Raw genomic sequence first — 20493 nt, forward strand, 5'->3', positions numbered from 1 at the left:
AGTTAAATTGATTTCTCTTTTTGCTTATTTTAGTTTGTGTCATAATTTGGGTATGTGATAATTTTATTAATATATTATCGTAGCGTACAAATTAATTGTTGTAGCTAGAATTATATTTGTTTATATGTCTCTCTCTCATAATCAGATATAGATTTTTTGTGATTGAAAATGTCGCACGATATGAGTTTTATTAAAAGAGGCGGCAGTTCACGTTAAGCTTTCTTTTTGTCATGTAATATAGTTTAATGCAATGCGAGCTTTGAGTGATCTAAACTCGATTTTGTTAAGTAGTTATTTTTAGCTTATGTAACAAGTTTTAGGCAGTTTGGATTTTTAATAGCAATTTGCATATTCGCCACCTTAGAATTGTGATTAGCAACAATTGCAGTCTTCCGTGGTGAAATTGGTATCAAAAGCATTTTTTTTTTGCCTTCAATTGTATCCTACAGCTTTAATTTCATGTAACAACAGTTAGTTTAATGGCTGCAATGTACAGTTTTCCGTTCCACAGGACTGGGGTATGTTATACATACTTTCTCCGTATTAACTTTGTTATATAATGTAACGTTAAAAGAGTAAATTGATTCTTATAGACGTAGTATTCTTCATAACTTTTAAACTCTCGCGTTGCATGTTTAATGTATAATAGAATACGGGAATTAACGCGAACACGCATTTTACCTTAAAATGCTTAACATTTCGGTGCAGGTTGCACTCGCCGTGGTCGCAGGCTGACAGTCGCAGTCATGGGTCTATCTTTTATTCTATAAATGACAATTATTATTGTATTTCATTGACATAACTAGTTTTAAGGAATTAAGAGTGTTAGTAAATATGAATATATTAATTCATGTGTGAAGCTATGGCTAAGGAACAAGAACGAGGTCGTAATTGACAGAAAGATGCTACAAGTAAAAAGCAAAAAATAAAAAAAGTATTGCACCATATATTTTCTTCACCGGGTAGTTTATTTTGGTTCAGAAAATTGATGTAAAGGTTTTGTGTATATGCACGATATTAAATTAAACCAATATTATTATCAAACTTATTTAATATCATTTATTTCACAGGATTATTATAATAAATTAATATGAAATGATGAGAATTCAACATTCATTTCTGTCACAACTCGTCCGTAGTAAGTAGCAGTCTAGTGATGGTAGTAGTGAGCGGGGGCAACGTGCACGGGCGCGGCTGTGGGAGCGGTGTTGTGCACCACCGCGTTGAAGCCGCTGTGGTCGTCGGCGGAGTACTCCACAGTCCTCACGGAGCCGTCGGCTTCATGGAAGGAGTAAGAGCCCTTGACTACATCACCGTCGCGGGACTCCTGCTGGGACTTGTTGTCACCGGAGTGGCTGTCGGCTACAGAGTAGTTGTACTCGTATTTGGGGTGAGCGTCGAAGGGTTCAGCGTGAGCGAGGACGGGAGCGTGGTGAGCGACCACAGCGGGAGCAGCATGGTAGGCGACGGCGGGAGCAGCGTGGTAGGCGACGGCGGGAGCGGCGTGGTAGGCGACAGCCGGAGCAGCGACGGCAACGTGGTGAGCGGGCTGGTCGTGACGCACGATGTTCTGAGAAGAGACAGCCGCCGCAGAGGAGTAGTGCACAGCTGCGGGCAGGAGACCCGCCTGGCACACTGCTACCAGACCGAAGAGAGCTACTACCTGCAAAATAATTGTATAAGTTTATCAGTTATGCAATGGTAAAAATAACGTTGATTTTTTTTTCATACAATCGTTGAACTGTGTGAAAACACAGATTGTTGTTTTTCCGTTTCAACCGTCTGAATCTTCAACTGTTGAATTATTGCCTTACCTTGAACATTGTGTTTGTTGTTTGATAATGATCAAAGACTTAATGATACGTTAGCTGTCATAGGTTCAGTTTATATACTAGTAAGCTGTTGTACGAGTGTAAGAATTAGCGATTGCAGAACTCACTGTAACCTTACGCCTGGTGACATAGTTTCACACATGAGACCATTCACTAAATCAAGACAGGTTACTTGACTATCGGAAATCAGATTGGATATATGAAATTATTCAAATATGTCTCAGTGAGTTATGTAACTTACGATAACTGATCTATTGATTGAACTGTAACTAATTGTGAGGAATAATTTAAATAATAAAGCGTGTAGTAACTTTCAATTTTTATGTTATTTCAGCTTTCCTCGAAACGATAATTAGATTTTATGAAATATAGATTGCGAGCAGTGAACTACTCAGCTAGTGATAGCTGAGTAGTATAAGTTGATACCTCCCACTCAAGCGGTCGATGGTTCGAACCCGAGGCTACACACCAATGACTTTTCGAGGTTATTATTGTGTTCCCTTGTCTCACGGTGAAGGAAAACATCGTGATGCAAACTGGAAGATACTCAAGCCCTAATTCCTCCCTCATTACGTGAGGAGACCCTTGCCCAACAATGGGTCATTAATGGTTTAAATATTGTATATCTTTTACGATGAAAGGCTTCCTACTGCCGAGGAAACAAGAAAAACATCGATTTTATTCTTGACAGAAAAATAACTGCTCAATGCAGTCGCAAAACCACCCAGTACCCACCATACTCAATGTTCAGTGTTCACTTACATATTATGTATAATAATTAGGTTGAAAAAAGTGCTATTGTTTTATTGATTTGTAAAAATTTTTAAGATTTTTTAGTATTGGTTGTCGATCAGCGAAATAACTTCAAAATAAAAATGCAAGACAATTTTTTTTATATTTCTTTTATATATTTGGCATTTCGACCAGAATGTAGGACTTCATTCCAGTTTTTTTAATAAACCTGAAGAGACCTGTGTCATTACAGTGTTTAAAAAAACTGTTGCAATACGATGTCCGCGACATTCAATGTAAGTTCCCACATTTAAAGTTGACCCAGTAAACCTACATTAAAACTAGCTTTAGTAATCTCTAGGTCGAGGCTGTGTTTTTTAACAGGGCCTTTACTCAAACCATTTTACGGAAATCAGACTCTTAAAGTAAATCAAGTTTATTTAAAGTTAAAAGATGTAAGAATATTCCAGTTTTACATCACCACAAAATCGATCTATATTTCAAACAAACGATTTATGTATATGTTACTGTAAAAGCCCGAACGGTGGTAAATCCTAAGATTTTCCGGTATAACCTAAGATTTACCAACTCGCAATGGTAAAAGTCCGAACAATTCTTTTATTTCGAACTTTTACCTATATTCACTTGATGATATCGAGATGTCGCCGGAGCCCCGCTTCGCGGGGCTCCTCCTTCTGGGTGGTAAAAATAACCTAACCTACCCATGTCACTATGCCCAAAACTCCTTCTTTATAACTATGTCACAGTATATAATTATACCGTGAAATAGTTATAAACATAGTTATGAAGGAGGATTTTTTTATTTATCGTAACATAGTTTTTAAACTCTGGCTTGTTCGGACTTTTACCATTGAGAGTTGGTAAATCTTAGGTTTTACCGGAAAATCTTAGGATTTACCACAGTTCGGGCTTTTACAGTAACATATATAGTCATTAGTTCTCAATTAGTAGTGAATTGATGCATTATGTATTCATGGATGATCATTATATTTTTTACAACAATTTCTAACTGTGAAAAGTGAAAAAGGTTATAATTATAGACACGCAGACGTTAATGACTTACCTTATTACAAATAGGCATAAAACTTAGATTAACTAACATGAAAACAATAAGTGAATGTACTAATTCGAAACTATGTGACCTTGTCAAGGCCGCAATAAGCTTGTTCTGCAATTACTTATACAAGAAGCCTGTACTGTACCACTATGTACTAGTATAAAAACTAAATTCGAGAATTGAAATTTATCATTTACCATTTGATCACATCTGTGAAACAATCAACATGTTCGCTAAAGTGAGTGTTAAAACAGTAATATTATACAATAGGCAATGCTTAAAAATGTTCCAATAGCTCATAATTATATTTTCTAAAACCCGCTTGAATTATTTGTTTTTATTGCCTTAGATGTGTGATCAGTTAAGACGGTATTTTTACATCATTATCCTTGTTTTTTATTTTATCTCTAGATCGTAGCTCTTTGCGGTCTGGTGGCGGCTTGCCAGGCGGGTCTCCTGCCCGCGGCCGTGCACTACTCTCCCGCTGCCGCTGTCTCCTCTCAGAACATCGTACGTCACGACCAGCCCGCTCACCACGTAGCCGTCCACGCCGCTCCCGCCGTCGCCTACCACGCCGCTCCTGCTGTCGCCTACCACGCTGCCCCCGCTGTTGCCTACCATGCCGCCCCCGCTGTGGTCGCTCACCACGCTGAACCCTTCGACGCTTACCCCAAATACGAGTACAACTACTCTGTAGCCGACAGCCACACCGGTGACAACAAGTCCCAGCAGGAGACCCGCGACGGTGATGTGGTCAAGGGCTCTTACTCCTTCCATGAAGCCGACGGCTCCGTGAGGACCGTGGAGTACTCCGCCGACGACCACAGCGGCTTCAACGCGGTGGTGCACAACACCGCTCCCACAGCCGCGCCCGTGCACGTCAAGGCCGTGCCCGCCTACGTCGCTGCCCCCGCTCACTACTACCACCACTAAGTCACCCTCACTAGATATACAGCGTGTTTACCAAAATGAAAAGTGATTATTTATTGAAAGCAATATACGATTAAGATTGATAAATTTATTTTCTGATTTTGTTAGAACATGTCCCATTAATTAAGTCACACAGCAATGGAGCCATTTTCAAATCATAGGCAAACTCAGCAGCTATCATTTTACTCCAGCGATTATTATCGATACATCAATATTGAAAGCATTTAACGGCTGTCGCAGTACCACGAAAAAAAATCTTAATACACAGATTTCTTAATTTCTTTCGACATCCAACTTCGTTGTATTAGTAAAAAAAACACATAGATAGAATAATCGGGTTATTCACCAATTCGACACAAGAGACTAGACACACGTGTATACAGTTGGTGAAATTCAAAATTAGTACTACTTATTATTTCGTTATGTGGACACGCCATAATTTTTATGCGTGTCCACAGGGTGAAACTTAAATTGGATCGCTTTTATGGTTTCGTCAACTGGACACGCGGTTGTATTTTACCCGAATTCTTGACAATATTAATGTTTTTGACACATTACTTTGTGCCGAATTTAATAAAAGTTAGGTATGTCACATAAATAAAGCTTTTTTAAGTTTGTAAATAGGAAATATACTCTGATTTTCCAAAATCAATACATGTTTATTTTAGACAGATTTTTATTATGGCGAAGAATTGCAAAGATCCAAATTTGAAAAAAGCATAATATTAAAAAATCTTCTTAACTTTCGTTTTAATTTCTGTTACTTTTTCACAAAGTCAATTGCGACAAACTATGATTTCAAAAAACCTGCTAATTATTATTATGATCCGTTGAATTGAAATCGAGGAGGTTCCGAGTACTTACAAGTTTTCACTTTCAGATAGGAAATTATTCTATATACATATAAATTGTTATACCAGTAGGAGCGATTTCCTACAACTATCGGAAACCGGCGAGGTACTGACAAATTTCATATGATAATCTGATCAGCGTTTCTAACGGGCGTCATAGGAAATATTTTGGTAGTACATTTTAAATGTCAATCTTCTGATATTCGAGAGTACCGATAGTAGAGAATCGCACTATTTCAGATAAATGACATTCTAATCCACAGCCGTTTAATCACCTCCAGCTACATCCAATAGTTTCGTTATTTTAGCTTACGACGCCAAAAAGACCAACGATCACGGTCCAACGATTGAAACTTCAAAGATCCTATCATCCGCTAATTTCGACAAATAATGAGATTAGTAATGAGTTGTAGCTCTATATATAAACAAAGTGTATGGAAGTTAAAACAGTTTTTAGAAGGTAATTATTTACCCAGGAATTCATTATTGAACGCATTGTGGCAACAAAATTACAGATAATGCTTGTCATCAGTAAGTATAGTGGATTGATAGGATGTTGGATCGTTGAAAACGGTTGTTATGCAAGCACTTGAGATAATTTCACATCGTCATGTAGAAGGCTAGGTAAAAGAAGCTATGTATGTCGGCATTTTGCCCCAGATACTAGTTTTTCTTTAAGCAAAGCGCATCGGATATAATCTTGAATAACGACAGCAGCTAAACACAAGATTTTAACAAATTGTTAAGGTATTCAAAATGAAAACATCAAATTATTTATCGAACTTATTCGTATATTGCTTGAAATAAATAATCACTTTTCATTTTGGTAAACACGCTGTACATCTAGTGAGGGTGACTTAATGGTGGTAGTAGTGAGCGGGGGCAGCGACGTAGGCGGGCACGGCCTTGACGCGCACGGGCGCGGCTGTGGGAGCGGTGTTGTGCACCACCGCGTTGAAGCCGCTGTGGTCGTCGGCGGAGTACTCCACGGTCCTCACGGAGCCGTCGGCTTCATGGAAGGAGTAAGAGCCCTTGACCACATCACCGTCGCGGGACTCCTGCTGGGACTTGTTGTCACCGGTGTGGCTGTCGGCTACAGAGTAGTTGTACTCGTATTTGGGGTGAGCGTCGAAGGGTTCAGCGTGGTGGGCGACCACAGCGGGGGCGGCGTGGTAGGCAACAGCGGGGGAAGCGTGGTAGGCGACAGCGGGAGCGGCGTGGTAGGCGACGGCAGGAGCGGCGTGGACGGCTACGTGGTGAGCGGGCTGGTCGTGACGCACGATGTTCTGAGAGGAGACAGCGGCAGCGGGAGAGTAGTGCACGGCCGCGGGAAGAAGACCCGCCTGGCAAGCCGCCACCAGACCGAAGAGGGCTACTACCTGAAAATTACATTATAACCGTTAATGTCTCACTTTAGGGTTCACTGACTGTAGCTTAAAAACTTTCAAAATATTTTTTAATTTACCTTGGTGAACATATTTGATTGTTTCACTGATTGTGTTTAAACAACGAATGATATATTTCGAACCTCACATCAAGTTTATATAGTAATCAGCACTCATACACGCGTTTGTATTAGAAGTTGTAGAACGAGCTTACTTTGACCTTAGTTGAGACACACAGTTTCGCGAACTTTTACGATTAGCAAACTTTGTATAACGTTAACCCACACCAAATTTCAAATGCACGTAATAGGTGCATTTGAAATTTAATAAAATACTACAATGCTTTCACTAACAGCTTTTATGAGAAAATTAATTTGTTGTTTATGTTATCTAAAATTATTTATGATAGTTTATTTGTAGAATAATATGAAATTCCATATTGAGACCACTTGTACTTTTTAAATAATAGTAATAATTTCAGGTCATTTTAGCTTATGAATATATTTCAGTATCAGTTAGTATCTTAGTTTAATAAATATATCCAGTAATGAAATAAATATATTTAAAACATAACATGTAAGCAATTATCTCAACGTGTGTAATTATTCAGATCGATAACGAGTAGCAAGGTGAAGGTTGCACTCGTAAAATAATAAACGCGATAGCTTTACCTCGTCTTATTCAATATTATTACGTTCCTTGACAAAGCTGAAAGTTATGATAGCATTATTTATTTAAAGAAATTAATCATTTATTTTCGAAAATTTGAACTATATTTATTAATTTGCTTAATAGAATAGGTTTTATTTTGTAGACTAAACGTGTAACCGTATACATAAGTCTCTCCGTCAAAAATTCTTTTGTTTATTTAACACACACAGTTCTTTTCTTTATTCATCTATATCAGTTGTCAGCTCTGTCTTGACCCCTTTCATTTCCATGCCCTCTTTCAAACAATCTATCTATTTAGATAAGATAAGGAAAACTTTAACTTTCTACTCGATGTATTTGGCAATTTGTTACTAAAAGAAACAATTAGTTAAGGTATAATTAGTATTCGAATATAACATAATGTTGAATTTTCAGAGGCCACTAGCACAGAATATAAACTCTATACCGACGACTAACCAAATGCAAATGAATTCATAATAAATATTCAGTGAACAAACCTACACGCTCTAAGCGCCTATCCTTACATCTTCATATTATCATTGACAACATTGACATTGAACAATCCCACTCGTTCATTGTGTAGTGATTAGAATCTTTCTTTTTATTAAAGGTAATGAACGATACGTGTTGATTTCATATTTACATGTAAGGTTACCACATATTACTCGCAAAATACCGTAATTATCGAATAAACAGGATAAGAGATTGCTAATAGTGTTGTAAGTATTGGTATTTTTTTATAATTTTTTATACTAAAGGGGATTTCCCTAAAATTGATCCGTTATTTTTTACGAATTCAGAATCTTCCGTCTTAAAATAGAGTACAAGACACCATTAAAAAAATAGACTAATATACGTAAATTCGCTTAGAGACAAAATTATGTATTTCAGTTTCATTAGAATTATATAGTATAGTGATACTGTCGACTGCATAATTATGCAACTCATATTTTTTCTCATTTTAAGGAAGCATTTCAGCACTTTCTGTCCAATGCAAAGTTGTTGAATAATTATAATTATTTGGTTGACATATTTGTGTCACGAATAAATATAAGTTCATTGGTAGTTCCTTTGTAATAAGATACCTTGAACTGCCATCGGCATTATATCAAATTATATTTAAGGTGGCCGATATAATCATTCTAATTTTGATACATGATCATTTTAATTAAAGGAACAATTCTTGGTTCTTTCGTAAAGGACATTCAAAAGGACATATTATTATCAACGTACCATAAGATAATAAGAATAACTATGACTTTACACGTGTGTAAATTCCGTGATATGTAAAAACAATCGTGACATTTTATACTGTATTACCTACCTACAAATGTTTGGAGTTCCAGTAGGTTATACATAATTTTGATAATGAATTTCGTTAATGACAAAATCTTAGATGGGATGAAAAGAAACCTCAACTATTTTTGTTTCTATAAGAGATACATTTTTTAAATATATTAACGCACTCCCTTTTTTATACGGGAGAGAATTTCTGACTATGAACAGCAGTTGGACAGTTCGTAACATGGTTTCTTCTTTATCAAAAACATTCTCAAAATATGTCATGTCTGTTCTTGATGAAAGCTTAAGTGAATGTTTTGACTAGAAAAGTTGACCCGACCGACACGTAAGGTTGTTAAAAACCTGTCTTACAACCTCCATTACTGAACCACCTACACCACACCGTTACAGCCACTACAACTAATATAAATACTAAATCAAACGATCCATATCTATCATTCAGTGTTCGATCACCTGAACAAAACAATCAATCACAATGTTCTCCAAAGTAAGCTTATCAAATTAATTAATTATTTAATTGATATCATTCGTGTTATTCATACAATGTTGTAGGTGTTTCGATACATGTGTGCGGATTATGATTACTAAGATTGCCTGCTGAATATCAGAAAGCTGATAATATTTTCAATTTCTGAATATTTCTCTACAAGTATTTAACGACTCGTGTTTTGGGAGTACAGTTTTATAATTTGTTTGAGAAGTAAGAACAGTTGATTTCCATACTTTCATCATAATTTTTGTTTATCCCTTCTAGATCGTAGCTCTTTGCGGTCTGGTGGCGGCGTGCCAGGCGGGTCTCCTGCCCGCGGCCGTGCACTACTCCCCCGCCGCCGCTGTCTCCTCTCAGAACATCGTGCGTCACGACCAGCCCGCTCACCACGTAGCCGTCGCTGCTCCCGCTGTCGCCTACCACGCCGCCCCCGCCGCCGTCGCCTACCACGCCGCTCCTGCTGTCGGCTACCACGCTGCCCCCGCTGTGGTCGCTCACCACGCTGAACCCTTCGACGCTCACCCCAAATACGAGTACAACTACTCCGTAGCCGACAGCCACACCGGCGACAACAAGTCCCAGCAGGAGTCCCGCGACGGTGATGTGGTCAAGGGCTCTTACTCCTTCCATGAAGCCGACGGCTCCGTGAGGACCGTGGAGTACTCCGCCGACGACCACAGCGGCTTCAACGCGGTGGTGCACAACACCGCTCCCACAGCCGCGCCCGTGCACGTCAAGGCCGTGCCCGCCTACGTCGCTGCCCCCACTCACTACTACCACCACTAAGTCACCCTCACTAGACGTACAGCGTGTTTACCAAAATGAAAAGTGATAATTTATTTAAAGCAATATACGATTAAGATCGACATTTTTTTTCATTCACGTGTTAACCTATTTTAATCATATTATTCATTAATATGACACACATCATCCTTGCCCATTAAATGTAGGCTATTAATGTTCTGAAACAATTAAATCCCAAACGCTAAATAACCGAGGAAGACAACTAGAACAATTGAAGTATAATGATTTTAATGTTTAATAATATAACATCGGAAGCAGCAAGCGATCGAGGGGACTGGAAGTCTAGGGGAGAGGCCTTTGCTCAGCGGTGGGACACAGAAATAGGCTAGATAAAAAAATATATATAATACAAAATTATACTCTATGCCAAATACTCAGTTGCGAGTCAAAAACGACCTTTAATCGGCCTTTAGTAGCGCGATTCTCTATCTCTATCGACTATCGATAACCGACTAGCCATCGAAAAATGTTGTATCAAAATCGAATCAGTGCTTCTAGAGGGCGATACTTTATTGTTCCGCCAGTACAGAGGAGCGATTCCCTTCTACTATCGACAAATTTTGTAGAAATATCTGATCAGTGGCTCGATTTTCTACCACTATCGACTGTCGGTCACTATCAACCGGCTAGTTATATAGAAATTTTACACGAAAATCTGATTAGCGCCTCCAGTAGCTCTATTCTCTACTACTATCGACTACCGACAACCGGCTTGTCATCAAGAAATTTTGTATGAAAATCTGACGGGCGTCATTCTAAATGTCAAACTTTCGATACTCGACAGTACCGATTGTACAGAATCGCACTACAAGGGGATCCATTTATTTTTTACATTTTAAATGTTTAACTCTCGATACTTGATAATACCAACGGTAAACAATCATGCTACGTTGCATAATGCAACTTACTACCGTATTTTTGCAACTTACTTTCGAGAAGCACACTACTTGGAATCGTGACGTAAAAGTTTCGTTTTCGAACAAGCACTAACCAAGGTGTGACGCGTGGTTAACCAGCGGTCCCCGTTTGGTCGTCTACCTGTAGCCGTGTAGATTCTAGATCTACCTTGGTTACGTATTAATGTTAGGATGACAACTGTTTGGCGGCAGGCGATAGGCCATATGGTGACGACGATTTTTTTTAGTTTATGTGCGCTATGGAACCTTTGAAATAATGACTCGGTTTCATTGGTTCCAAAATCAAGCTAAGCACATATTGGATAAAAAAATTGTGCCCGATGTTTTGTTTATTTTAAATATTCTTGTGAGCCACAATATTGTTTGTAACAATTTGTCCTTATTCTACATATGTAATAGATAACAATAATCTATCAACCTTTTCTACGAGATTGCTACGCGTAGCTTATCTAATTGTAGATCCTTAAAGCCGCGTAGCACCAACACAACTACAACTCACGTTGTAGCTCTACAAATAAATTTATTTTAGTGTATACTTTAAATCTATACTAATATTATAAAGATGAAGAGTTTGTTTGTTTGTTTGAACGCGCTAATCTCAGAAACTACTGGTCCGATTTGAAAAATTCTTTCAATTTTAGATAGCCCATTTATCGAGGAAGGCTATATATCATCACGTTACAACCAAAAGAAGCAGAGTAACGGTAAAAAATGTTACAAAAACGGGGAAAATTTTGATCCTCCTCTTATGTGACGCAAGCGAAGTTGCGCGGGTCAGCTAGTGTTTTATGCAGACAAATAAAAATATCAAAGCAGATGTATCTTTCCGAACAATTGTTTGACAGAGGGTTACACTAAGTGTGTACCAATCGATTCTTGAATATGTCCCGTTATTTATATTTTCTTTGTGGCATCCTTGATATCGAACGCTCGAATTAATTGTAATGATTTTTTTTCTAAAATCTTCTCAGGCTCTCTAATAATAAGGGAATTGTAGCTTGTAAAATCAAAATATGGCTATTTTTATTAGATCGTTTATTTCTTCCTTGTATTCAATAAATTACTTCAGAAAATATACATTATCACAGCTTAGCGTCAATATGTTTCAGTCTAGTGGTGGTAGTAGTGAGCGGGGGCAGCGACGTAGGCGGGCACGGCCTTGACGTGCACGGGCGCGGCTGTGGGAGCGGTGTTGTGCACCACTGCGTTGAAGCCGCTGTGGTCGTCGGCGGAGTACTCCACGGTCCTCACGGAGCCGTCGGCTTCATGGAAGGAGTAAGAGCCCTTGACCACATCACCGTCGCGGGACTCCTGCTGGGACTTGTTGTCGCCGGTGTGGCTGTCGGCTACGGAGTAGTTGTACTCGTATTTGGGGTGAGCATCGAAGGGCTCAGCGTGGTGAGCGACCACAGCGGGGGCAGCGTGGTAGGCGACGGCGGCGGGGGCGGCGTGGTAGGCTACAGCAGGAGCGGCGTGGTAGGCGACAGCGGGAGCGGCGACGGCTACGTGGTGAGCGGGCTGGTCGTGACGCACGATGTTCTGGGATGAGACAGCGGCGGCGGGAGAGTAGTGCACGGCCGCGGGCAGGAGACCCGCCTGGCACGCCGCTACCAGACCGAAGAGAGCTACGATCTAAAAGTAAAGAAACAATTCGTTGTTAGCCAAAAAATGTCTTAAAGTTTGTCTTAACGATCATGTTAATGTGAATTTAACTCTTAAAAAGCCATGGTTTTAAATAACTTACTTTGGAGAACATTTTGATTGTTATGTTGAAGTGATCAAACACTGAATGATACACATAGAGTCATAGGTTTAGTTTTTATGCTACTTGAAACTTGTAGCGTAGGCAGTGGAGGTTGTTAGACAGGCTTATCGCAACCTTACACCGGGTCACATAGTTTTGCGAGTCAAAAACATTCACTCAAATCTTTCGTAACAATCGCGCAAGGATAAACTTTCTTTATATAATCAAAATACATGTTGTATCTATTCTAGACTATAACTTTAAAAGTTATAACTATTTTCCAACTTCCTCTCGTTTCGTATTTTCAGTTCACGTCGAAAACGTCTGGAAAGCCATAGACGATTCATAAAGGCATTTCTAACATACGGTTGTTGCGGCGGTGGTGGGAGGTCTCGTATCGGCAAATATATCATGGTTCATCAAATTGTCTATCGCTTGAACGGTGTTGTAGGACGCTGTTAATTAGACAACGAGTTGAATATGTACATACAACATAGAATCACGCCTTGTGAAAAGTAGGGAAAATATGTTAAAATGTATATAATAATAATTTTTGTAGTTTTAATGCATCTAGATTTCCGGACTAGCCTTCATTAAATAAATATTTTAGTAGTAAAAACAATAAAGCTAGCCTATGAGAGCCGCTCCGATCGTGTATCTATACTAATATTATAAAACTAAAGAGTTTGTTTGTTTTTTTGAACGCGCTAATCTCAAGAACTACTGGTCCAATTTGAAAAAATATTTCAGTGTAAGATATTCCATTTATTGAGAATAGGCTATATATCATCACGCTACGGCCAAAAGGAGCAGAGCACCAGTAAAAAATGTTACAAAAACGGGCAAATTTTTGACCCATTCTCTCTTTTGTGACGCAAGTGAAGTTGTGCGAGTCAGCTAGCAATATAAAAAAAGTATTCTCTCTTGCATTCAAAGAGTATACGTGGAATATTATTTATCCCTTTGCCAAATTTGTTTTATGTTTCATTGATTAATTATATAAATAGTTACTACTATTAGCGCCATCTATGTGCGTGAACGACCTAAAATTAAGTGTTCTTGTGCTCAACTTGAATATAAATGATTGTACACAAAAATACAGCTTTTTTCGGACTCATTAAATTACTTAAGATATTCTATGATATTGCTCATATTATAAACATTAAACTTTTTACCCTATCAAGAAAATCACTTTGTTTGTAGCACAGATCACTGCTTCGGTACCTATATTATTACAAAACTAGGTCAATATATTAGACTATACACGAAATGTTTTCATTTGAACTAGTTCCTAGCTTAGCTGATAGGGTAGGATTCCAAATACTTGAAAACAGCAAAACTTGTCATTCTACATACAATACTCACGTCATTTTTACGCAACTGGTTACTTCCAATGATGTATTGATGTGATCTCACAAGATCAATACATCTTATCATACAGGGTTACCGATGCTAGTCGTCTCATGAATGAAATTGAAATAGAAATGTTGTCTAACGGTATAAGCAGTATTGATATGTAACTATGTAAGCATGTACATTGTGCAAGCGCAATACAGTACTATACAGCTGCACTGTCATCATCAGTAGAGTTGACCAGTATTTTATTTTTAGTCGGTCGGTAGTAGAAGCTGTCAAACAAGCAATGCGTGACCTTGCTTCTAATTAAATTGTGATTTACATTTGACTAATTGATACGTTCACTGTTCAATTATGTATATTCATGATCGTGTCGTAACTTATAAATGAAGGCATCCGTAGGTACTGGCGCCAGGCAGTCGAAGACAATTTGATTATTTTGAAAGTTTCCCACAAATTATTTATAGTTCTAGTCTCCAGTTCGAGGTATGCTTAGGAAGTTGAAATTTCTTTAGAGCCATTTTTTCAATGCAAAGAATAAATACAGTTTGGACTTTAGCAGTTTATTGCAATAAATATGTTAACAATATCTACTCTGGTCTTGTTTCAAGAACAGCTATGTTAAAAGTCGGGAGTTTCAGTCTAGTGGTGGTAGTAGTGAGCGGGGGCAGCGACGTAGGCGGGCACGGCCTTGACGTGCACGGGCGCGGCTGTGGGAGCGGTGTTGTGCACCACCGCGTTGAAGCCGCTGTGGTCGTCGGCGGAGTACTCCACGGTCCTCACGGAGCCGTCGGCTTCATGGAAGGAGTAAGAGCCCTTGACCACATCGCCGTCGCGGGACTCCTGCTGGGACTTGTTGTCGCCGGTGTGGCTGTCGGCTACGGAGTAGTTGTACTCGTATTTGGGGTGAGCGTCGAAGGGTTCAGCGTGGTGAGCGACCACAGCGGGGGCAGCGTGATAGGCGACAGCAGGAGCGGCGTGGTAGGCGACGGCAGCGGGAGCGGCGTGGTAGGCGACGGTAGGAGCGGCGTGGTAGGCGAGGGCGGGAGCGGCGTGGACGGCTACGTGGTGAGCGGGCTGGTCGTGACGCACGATGTTCTGAGAGGAGACAGCGGCGGCGGGAGAGTAGTGCACGGCCGCGGGCAGGAGACCCGCCTGGCACGCCGCCACCAGACCGAAGAGAGCTACGATCTAGAAGAAAACGAGGAAATCCAATTAACTGGTGTACAGAAAAGCATACGGTAGTTTTTATATTTTTAGTCCGGCAAAAGCTGAGCAAAAAATATTTATATTTGATGTATCTAAAATGTATAAAAGGATTAGATACTTACTTTGGAGAACATTTTGTTTGTTTGTGTACTGAGTACAAAGATTGAATAATGCTCAGGACAATCGTTCGATATTTTTATACTATCTCGATTGCCTACGATTAATATCAGAACGACTAGTTTAACTGAACGACCTTGCCCCAGGACATAATATAATTTTGACTAGTGCAACATTCATTTACTAGGTCACTTACTGGAACGAAACAATGTAATTATTCTCATAACAAAACGGGTTAAATATATTCATAATTTTCTAAAAAGTTTATTGGCTTTAAACATGTTTACCTAACACTACAAGCTTTCACAGATTAGCAACTAACTAAAAATGAATTAATATGATAATTAGTTAGTAAAATGGACAAAAAATTAAAGAGTATGAATAAAAAAGACACACCAGTACAAAATTACAGATAATTTATTTCAACTACTAAATACAAACTGATGCCGAATATTCAACAAAAAGACTAGATAAACTAACTTAAATCTAATACTTATCTGAATATTTTTACAATAATTAGTTTATATTAACACGGAGATGTGCGTCGCATGTATTTTTGGTTTATGTGGTAAAGATTTTTGTGTGATATATTATTAAACATGAAACCAGAAGAATAATAGAGTTGGCTGGGCTGCTCGCTATTTCATAAAGCCTTTAATCAGTGCGTCACACTAATAATGATCTGCATTAAAACGAGGACACTGACAGTATAAAGGCAATAATGCAAATCACCCAGAACGCTAAGGGCTTTGCAAACGTTTCAAGATTCATGCAAAGACTACAAGATTTGAAACGTAGATGTTATTGGGCTTGTTTTATGAACAACAAAACAAGTAATCACATAAAATGAACTAATTTAAAAAATAGAACACCATTGAATTGCAAATATTATGATAAAATTTAAACTGTTTTCGCTATAATGGTAAAAAGTGGATAAAGCATGGTAAAAAGCAAAACCTAATAGTATTATTGGCGATTTGTTGCAGCTGGAAAAACTGATAATTAAAATAAATTATTGGCAATGTGTTTAATCGTTACGTAGAATGGGTAGCAACAATGTTTTACGATCTGGTAACGCATGAAACAGTGGTGATATGTATGCGGGAGCTTTGATGTGCGCCGCTCCTTCGGTCTCTAAATTGACTGAGTACGTATTAGCTAGAACTTGAGGTTTTTGCTGGACTTCTCCGGGACTGTACACTCGAGCTATGTTCAAATGTAACCTATGAAACTTGCTGTATGGCGAAAATTGTTGACGCTTTGGTTTTGTAGAAATTATGCCATTTTTGTCCAAACTGCAAACACACGAAAAAATATAAAAAATCATATGTTTAGAGATTTTTCCACATTTTCTTAATGAATAAGTTCACTTACAAATTAGGATTGAGAATTTGATGCACATTAGAGTCAACTTTTGGTCGAGTAATCTGAACTGGTTTAGCCACAGACGGCGGAGTTGCTACAGTTGAAAAGATTTCGTTGATTTGACGCGCTCCATGTGGTTTTAAGTAATTTATCTGAAAGTAAATAAACAGTTATGATATTATTCATACGTTTTATTATGATAAATCAATTTCTTCTTGAGTAGAAAATGCCTCAAAATAATTTATATACTTCTGAGTTTTGTTTTGCAGAAAGTGTTTAAAATTGATATTGAATTATAAAATTTGGGTCTTTTCTGATAATCTATTGGTCTTTCATAGCGTACAAATAAAGATACAGACATAAGATTTGCAAGAAATAAATGTACTAAGAGATATTACAAAGCCCATTTGTTATTTGCCATAGCATAATTTTTTGTATGAATTAATGAAAAAATAGAAAAGTACGGACTATTTTATATGCAGAGATCTTATGACCCACCGACTTCAAAATGCTGTCATGATGGAACTTTTCAACCTGACCAAGTCCGCTACTCTGAAAAATAAGACTTAGATTAAGGACATCCTGCCACATCTACATCTACTTAACGCTTGTATGTCTCACATTTTAAGGTATATTAGTTATGAAACGATCTCGTAAAGAATGTCCAGAATAATTATAATTTTGTTAATTGAACGAATATATTACGACCACAATGAAAATATAAATTTAGTCAGAAGAAGCGACAAAGATTTGTTTAATACGTGGGCCACTACTTATATTTTGAGCCTAACTATGAAAAACAATAAATATGTGAGTGAAAACTACTTTATCGTGTTCTCGGGTATTCTTATGCATGATCTAGATAGATTTTTATCTGATCGAAATATTTTTTTTATATTTTTTTTTCTTTCCCGAAGACCCCTCAAAAACAGGGTGTTTAAAAGCATAACCTGTTTCTTGAGGCGATGAAAAATCAATATTTACGGTATTTATTTTTGACGTTTTGGATCTAAATAAAGTCATTTGATGTCAAACTGTAACGGTATGGCGAGAAACTCATTAATTCGATTTTTTCATGCACATAATAGCCGGTTGTTTAACAAGATGCGTTAAGGCTGACATTGTTTTTATGGAACTCGACCTGTAGGATTTTGTGGTTTTTCCATATTTTAAACAAGACTTTGGGCAGACTTTTGGTTGTAAATCAATAAGAATTAACCATTCTGCATTTTTTCTAAAGACACTTTGTGCCGTTATAAAGTTTTTATAAAAAATCAAGGGACCATTTGTTTCGAAATGCTTCGAGCACGGATAACTTTTTCTGGATTTGGTTCATCTTAAAGCACCCATATAGTCGACTGGTGTTTCTTTTTTGGCTTATGCGCATAGATCCTAGATCCGTGTTCTATCACGATTTGATACACGTATTTTGAACCAAAACGATAGATTTTTCAAGCATTTATTTGCACTAATCGGCGCGAGCACCTTTTCAAATTGTTGTGAAAAATATTTCAGTACATTTAGAAAAAATCTTCTAAACGGAAATGTTGTTACCTAATATTTTATATCTAAGAGTGGAAATAATGTTTAAGATTGTGTCATTCTTTTCTTGTGTCAGGAAACTAAAATGCATAATTAATTTTCGCACAGCATCAATTTTTCCGGAGACAACTGGTGAACTTGGACGACCTTCAGGAATTTCATTGGTGATGGAAAAATAATCATGATAGAACTCTATTTATTGGCGTTTTAAATTTTCAAAGGATCAGACTTTAACACCAAAATAATAAATAAGTCGATATAGACACGACTGTTTCTATAAGTCACGTCGAAAGTCGTCAAAAATATTTGCACGAAAATGTTAACATCCTAATGCCATTTTCCCGCACACTTACAATTTTCGATCGACGATATTGAAAATATTTTCAGCGCAGATTTCAAAACTTTCTTAGGAATGTAGTAGTCAAAAAGGTCAAACTTAACGATGAAAACGCCAAATGGGGTCTTAAACAATCAGATTCGTCAAGGCTCAAAATATAAGTAGTGACCTAAGTACATACGATTATTTAGAACAATTACTGTTTAAAACTATTTGCGAACAACAATTACTTTATTTACTGTTAGGCCACAATTCAGGCAATGATGCGACAATGGCAACGGCTTCATATTGTTACATAGCGATATACTTATGTTTGTGTGAGTGTTTTTATTTCTCCTTATGAAGCATATTAGTGTCTATCTCGATATTTAATTTCGAATATTATTTCACGGTAATGGCTTTTTTATTGTCGCATTGAATCTGAAGATCTATTAGTTACTAGGTACTAACCTTGATATTAGCACAAATTTAGCTAAGGAGACTCGGTTAATATAATATTTCCTTAGCTAATTACCTTATACAACTTATTGCCGAGTCCTGATGACGAATAGCTTCGGTAAACAGCATTATGGCCCGGGCTGCGACTTACAGACGACAGTACTTCTACATTATGACCCGGACTAAAACACGATCCCGTTTGACCTTGAAGCTCTTGGTCTGTTTGAGTATGTGGCTCTAAGTGCACTTGGTCAGATATTAATTTCTGCGGACTAGTCGTCGTAGTCATACTATTTGGATCAACAGTCGATGTCGACTTAGAAGGACCGACAAGATATTTATACACTCCTTGCAGAGGAGCGTATTGGATCCCTCTGAACATTGACCGTTTTACAGAATAAGGAATATTCACATTGTGAAAAAAGTTGTCTGGAAAACGTACTTGTTTGGGAGGTGCATATGAATTAATTTCGTTGGGTAAAGGAACTTCTTTTCTTACATAGCTTGGCTGTATGGGAACACTCGGTTGTTCTGCCGATGCACCTAATTTTAATAGTCCTATTACTAGTACCTGAAAATTAATGAATAAATTTTAAAGATTTCTGGAAATTTCACATTGAGATTAGCAAACAAACTATAATTTAAGTAACTTACCCAGTAAAACATTTTGCCGGACCGTTTACGGCAAGTTACACTTATCTTAATTGAACTGGCACTATGCTTTCTTCCTATTTGTCTACCTTATTTTTTTACTAAAATTGTACCTTCCCGTTTTGAACGAGACTCCTGTCACGTCTACTCATCACGAGAGTATTATGTTTAAGAACTGTGAATGATTGTTAAATGCTGTTTATATCATTATAGAACAATATAAATTCATTCGCGACGAATGATATCAGAAGTTGTACTAATGCCATCAATTGTTTATACTCGAAGAAGGGTCTACACCTTTTGTTTTGAAGAATAGGCTGGGAAATTGTCTAACAATAGATATGTGTAATGAGGTTAGGGATGCCACGAAATGTAGGCCATATTTTTAATAATATTATGCTCTTGTGTGACCTAAATAATGATGATGTGTTTTGTGTACGAAGTTCATATTAAACAAGTGTACTGTAAACGAGATGACAAGTTTAGATTGCACTACGATCTAAAATAGTAATTTTTCGAAAAATATATAATGTAAAGTTTGGGGGAACTACAACCAAATCAAATAGTGAATTTACGCTAATTCAATTAATTATTGAAATATAGTATAGAACATTTTTCACGGATCAGAATCTTAATTGCAAAACTTATTTGTTTCTGTATAGAAAAAATATACTTTGTATATTTATGTTAAATTACCTTATCTGCAGAGCTAATATCTAATCGCAAAATGTTATTATATAA

General features: G+C 37.7%; 4 protein-coding genes across 7 annotated transcripts; 1 reads left to right on the forward strand and 3 right to left on the reverse strand.

Annotated features, from left to right (window-relative positions):
- Positions 1-1039: 1039 nt before the first annotated feature.
- LOC142973269 (uncharacterized) lies at positions 1040-12771 on the reverse strand. The gene is made up of 7 exons (XM_076114907.1): positions 12738-12771; positions 12105-12625; positions 9506-10068; positions 6889-6914; positions 6282-6802; positions 4087-4585; positions 1040-1663 (listed from the first exon to the last, which is right to left on the reverse strand). The coding sequence occupies exons 1-7, from the start codon at positions 12747-12749 to the stop codon at positions 1151-1153; spliced, it is 2655 nt and encodes an 884-aa protein (XP_075971022.1). The 5' UTR covers positions 12750-12771; the 3' UTR covers positions 1040-1150.
- On the forward strand, positions 3847-4645 carry LOC142973097 (uncharacterized). Its single transcript, XM_076114653.1, has 2 exons — positions 3847-3880; positions 4054-4645. Exons 1-2 carry the CDS (start codon positions 3869-3871, stop codon positions 4573-4575), a joined length of 534 nt encoding a protein of 177 aa, XP_075970768.1. The 5' UTR covers positions 3847-3868; the 3' UTR covers positions 4576-4645.
- Positions 12772-14648: 1877 nt separating the features above from the next.
- On the reverse strand, positions 14649-15479 carry LOC142973095 (uncharacterized). Its single transcript, XM_076114651.1, has 2 exons — positions 15425-15479; positions 14649-15284 (listed from the first exon to the last, which is right to left on the reverse strand). Exons 1-2 carry the CDS (start codon positions 15434-15436, stop codon positions 14736-14738), a joined length of 561 nt encoding a protein of 186 aa, XP_075970766.1. The 5' UTR covers positions 15437-15479; the 3' UTR covers positions 14649-14735.
- A 362-nt stretch (positions 15480-15841) lies between these two features.
- On the reverse strand, positions 15842-19996 carry LOC142973088 (uncharacterized). Of its 4 annotated transcripts, none has more exons than XM_076114646.1 (5): positions 19756-19996; positions 19601-19672; positions 17283-17336; positions 16794-16936; positions 15842-16714 (listed from the first exon to the last, which is right to left on the reverse strand). In XM_076114646.1, exons 1-5 carry the CDS (start codon positions 19765-19767, stop codon positions 16447-16449), a joined length of 549 nt encoding a protein of 182 aa, XP_075970761.1. In that variant the 5' UTR covers positions 19768-19996; the 3' UTR covers positions 15842-16446. The 4 variants fall into 4 exon arrangements, with proteins under 4 accessions (XP_075970761.1, XP_075970760.1, XP_075970759.1 ...); XM_076114645.1 differs by having other exon boundaries at positions 17253-17336; XM_076114644.1 differs by having other exon boundaries at positions 19178-19672.
- Positions 19997-20493: the final 497 nt, after the last annotated feature.

The sequence above is a fragment of the Anticarsia gemmatalis genome, chromosome 5, assembly GCF_050436995.1.
Source record: "Anticarsia gemmatalis isolate Benzon Research Colony breed Stoneville strain chromosome 5, ilAntGemm2 primary, whole genome shotgun sequence".
In the NCBI taxonomy this organism is placed as follows: Eukaryota; Metazoa; Arthropoda; class Insecta; order Lepidoptera; family Erebidae; genus Anticarsia; species Anticarsia gemmatalis.

Excerpts from the sequence above, each read along its gene's own strand:
- LOC142973269 (XM_076114907.1), bottom strand. Across the intron at positions 10,069-12,104 it reads GCTCACTACTACCACCACTA|TGAGGGTGACTTAGTGGTGG; the intron begins GACTGAAACATA and ends CTGTACGTCTAG. Across the intron at positions 6,915-9,505 it reads AAACAAAAATTATGATGAAA|TGAAACAATCAAATATGTTC; the intron begins GTATGGAAATCA and ends AAACACAATCAG.
- LOC142973088 (XM_076114643.1), bottom strand. Across the intron at positions 17,337-19,177 it reads TCGGCAATAAGTTGTATAAG|AGTAGCGGACTTGGTCAGGT; the intron begins GTAATTAGCTAA and ends CTTATTTTTCAG. Across the intron at positions 16,937-17,252 it reads AGATCTCTGCATATAAAATA|ATAAATTACTTAAAACCACA; the intron begins GTCCGTACTTTT and ends ATTTACTTTCAG.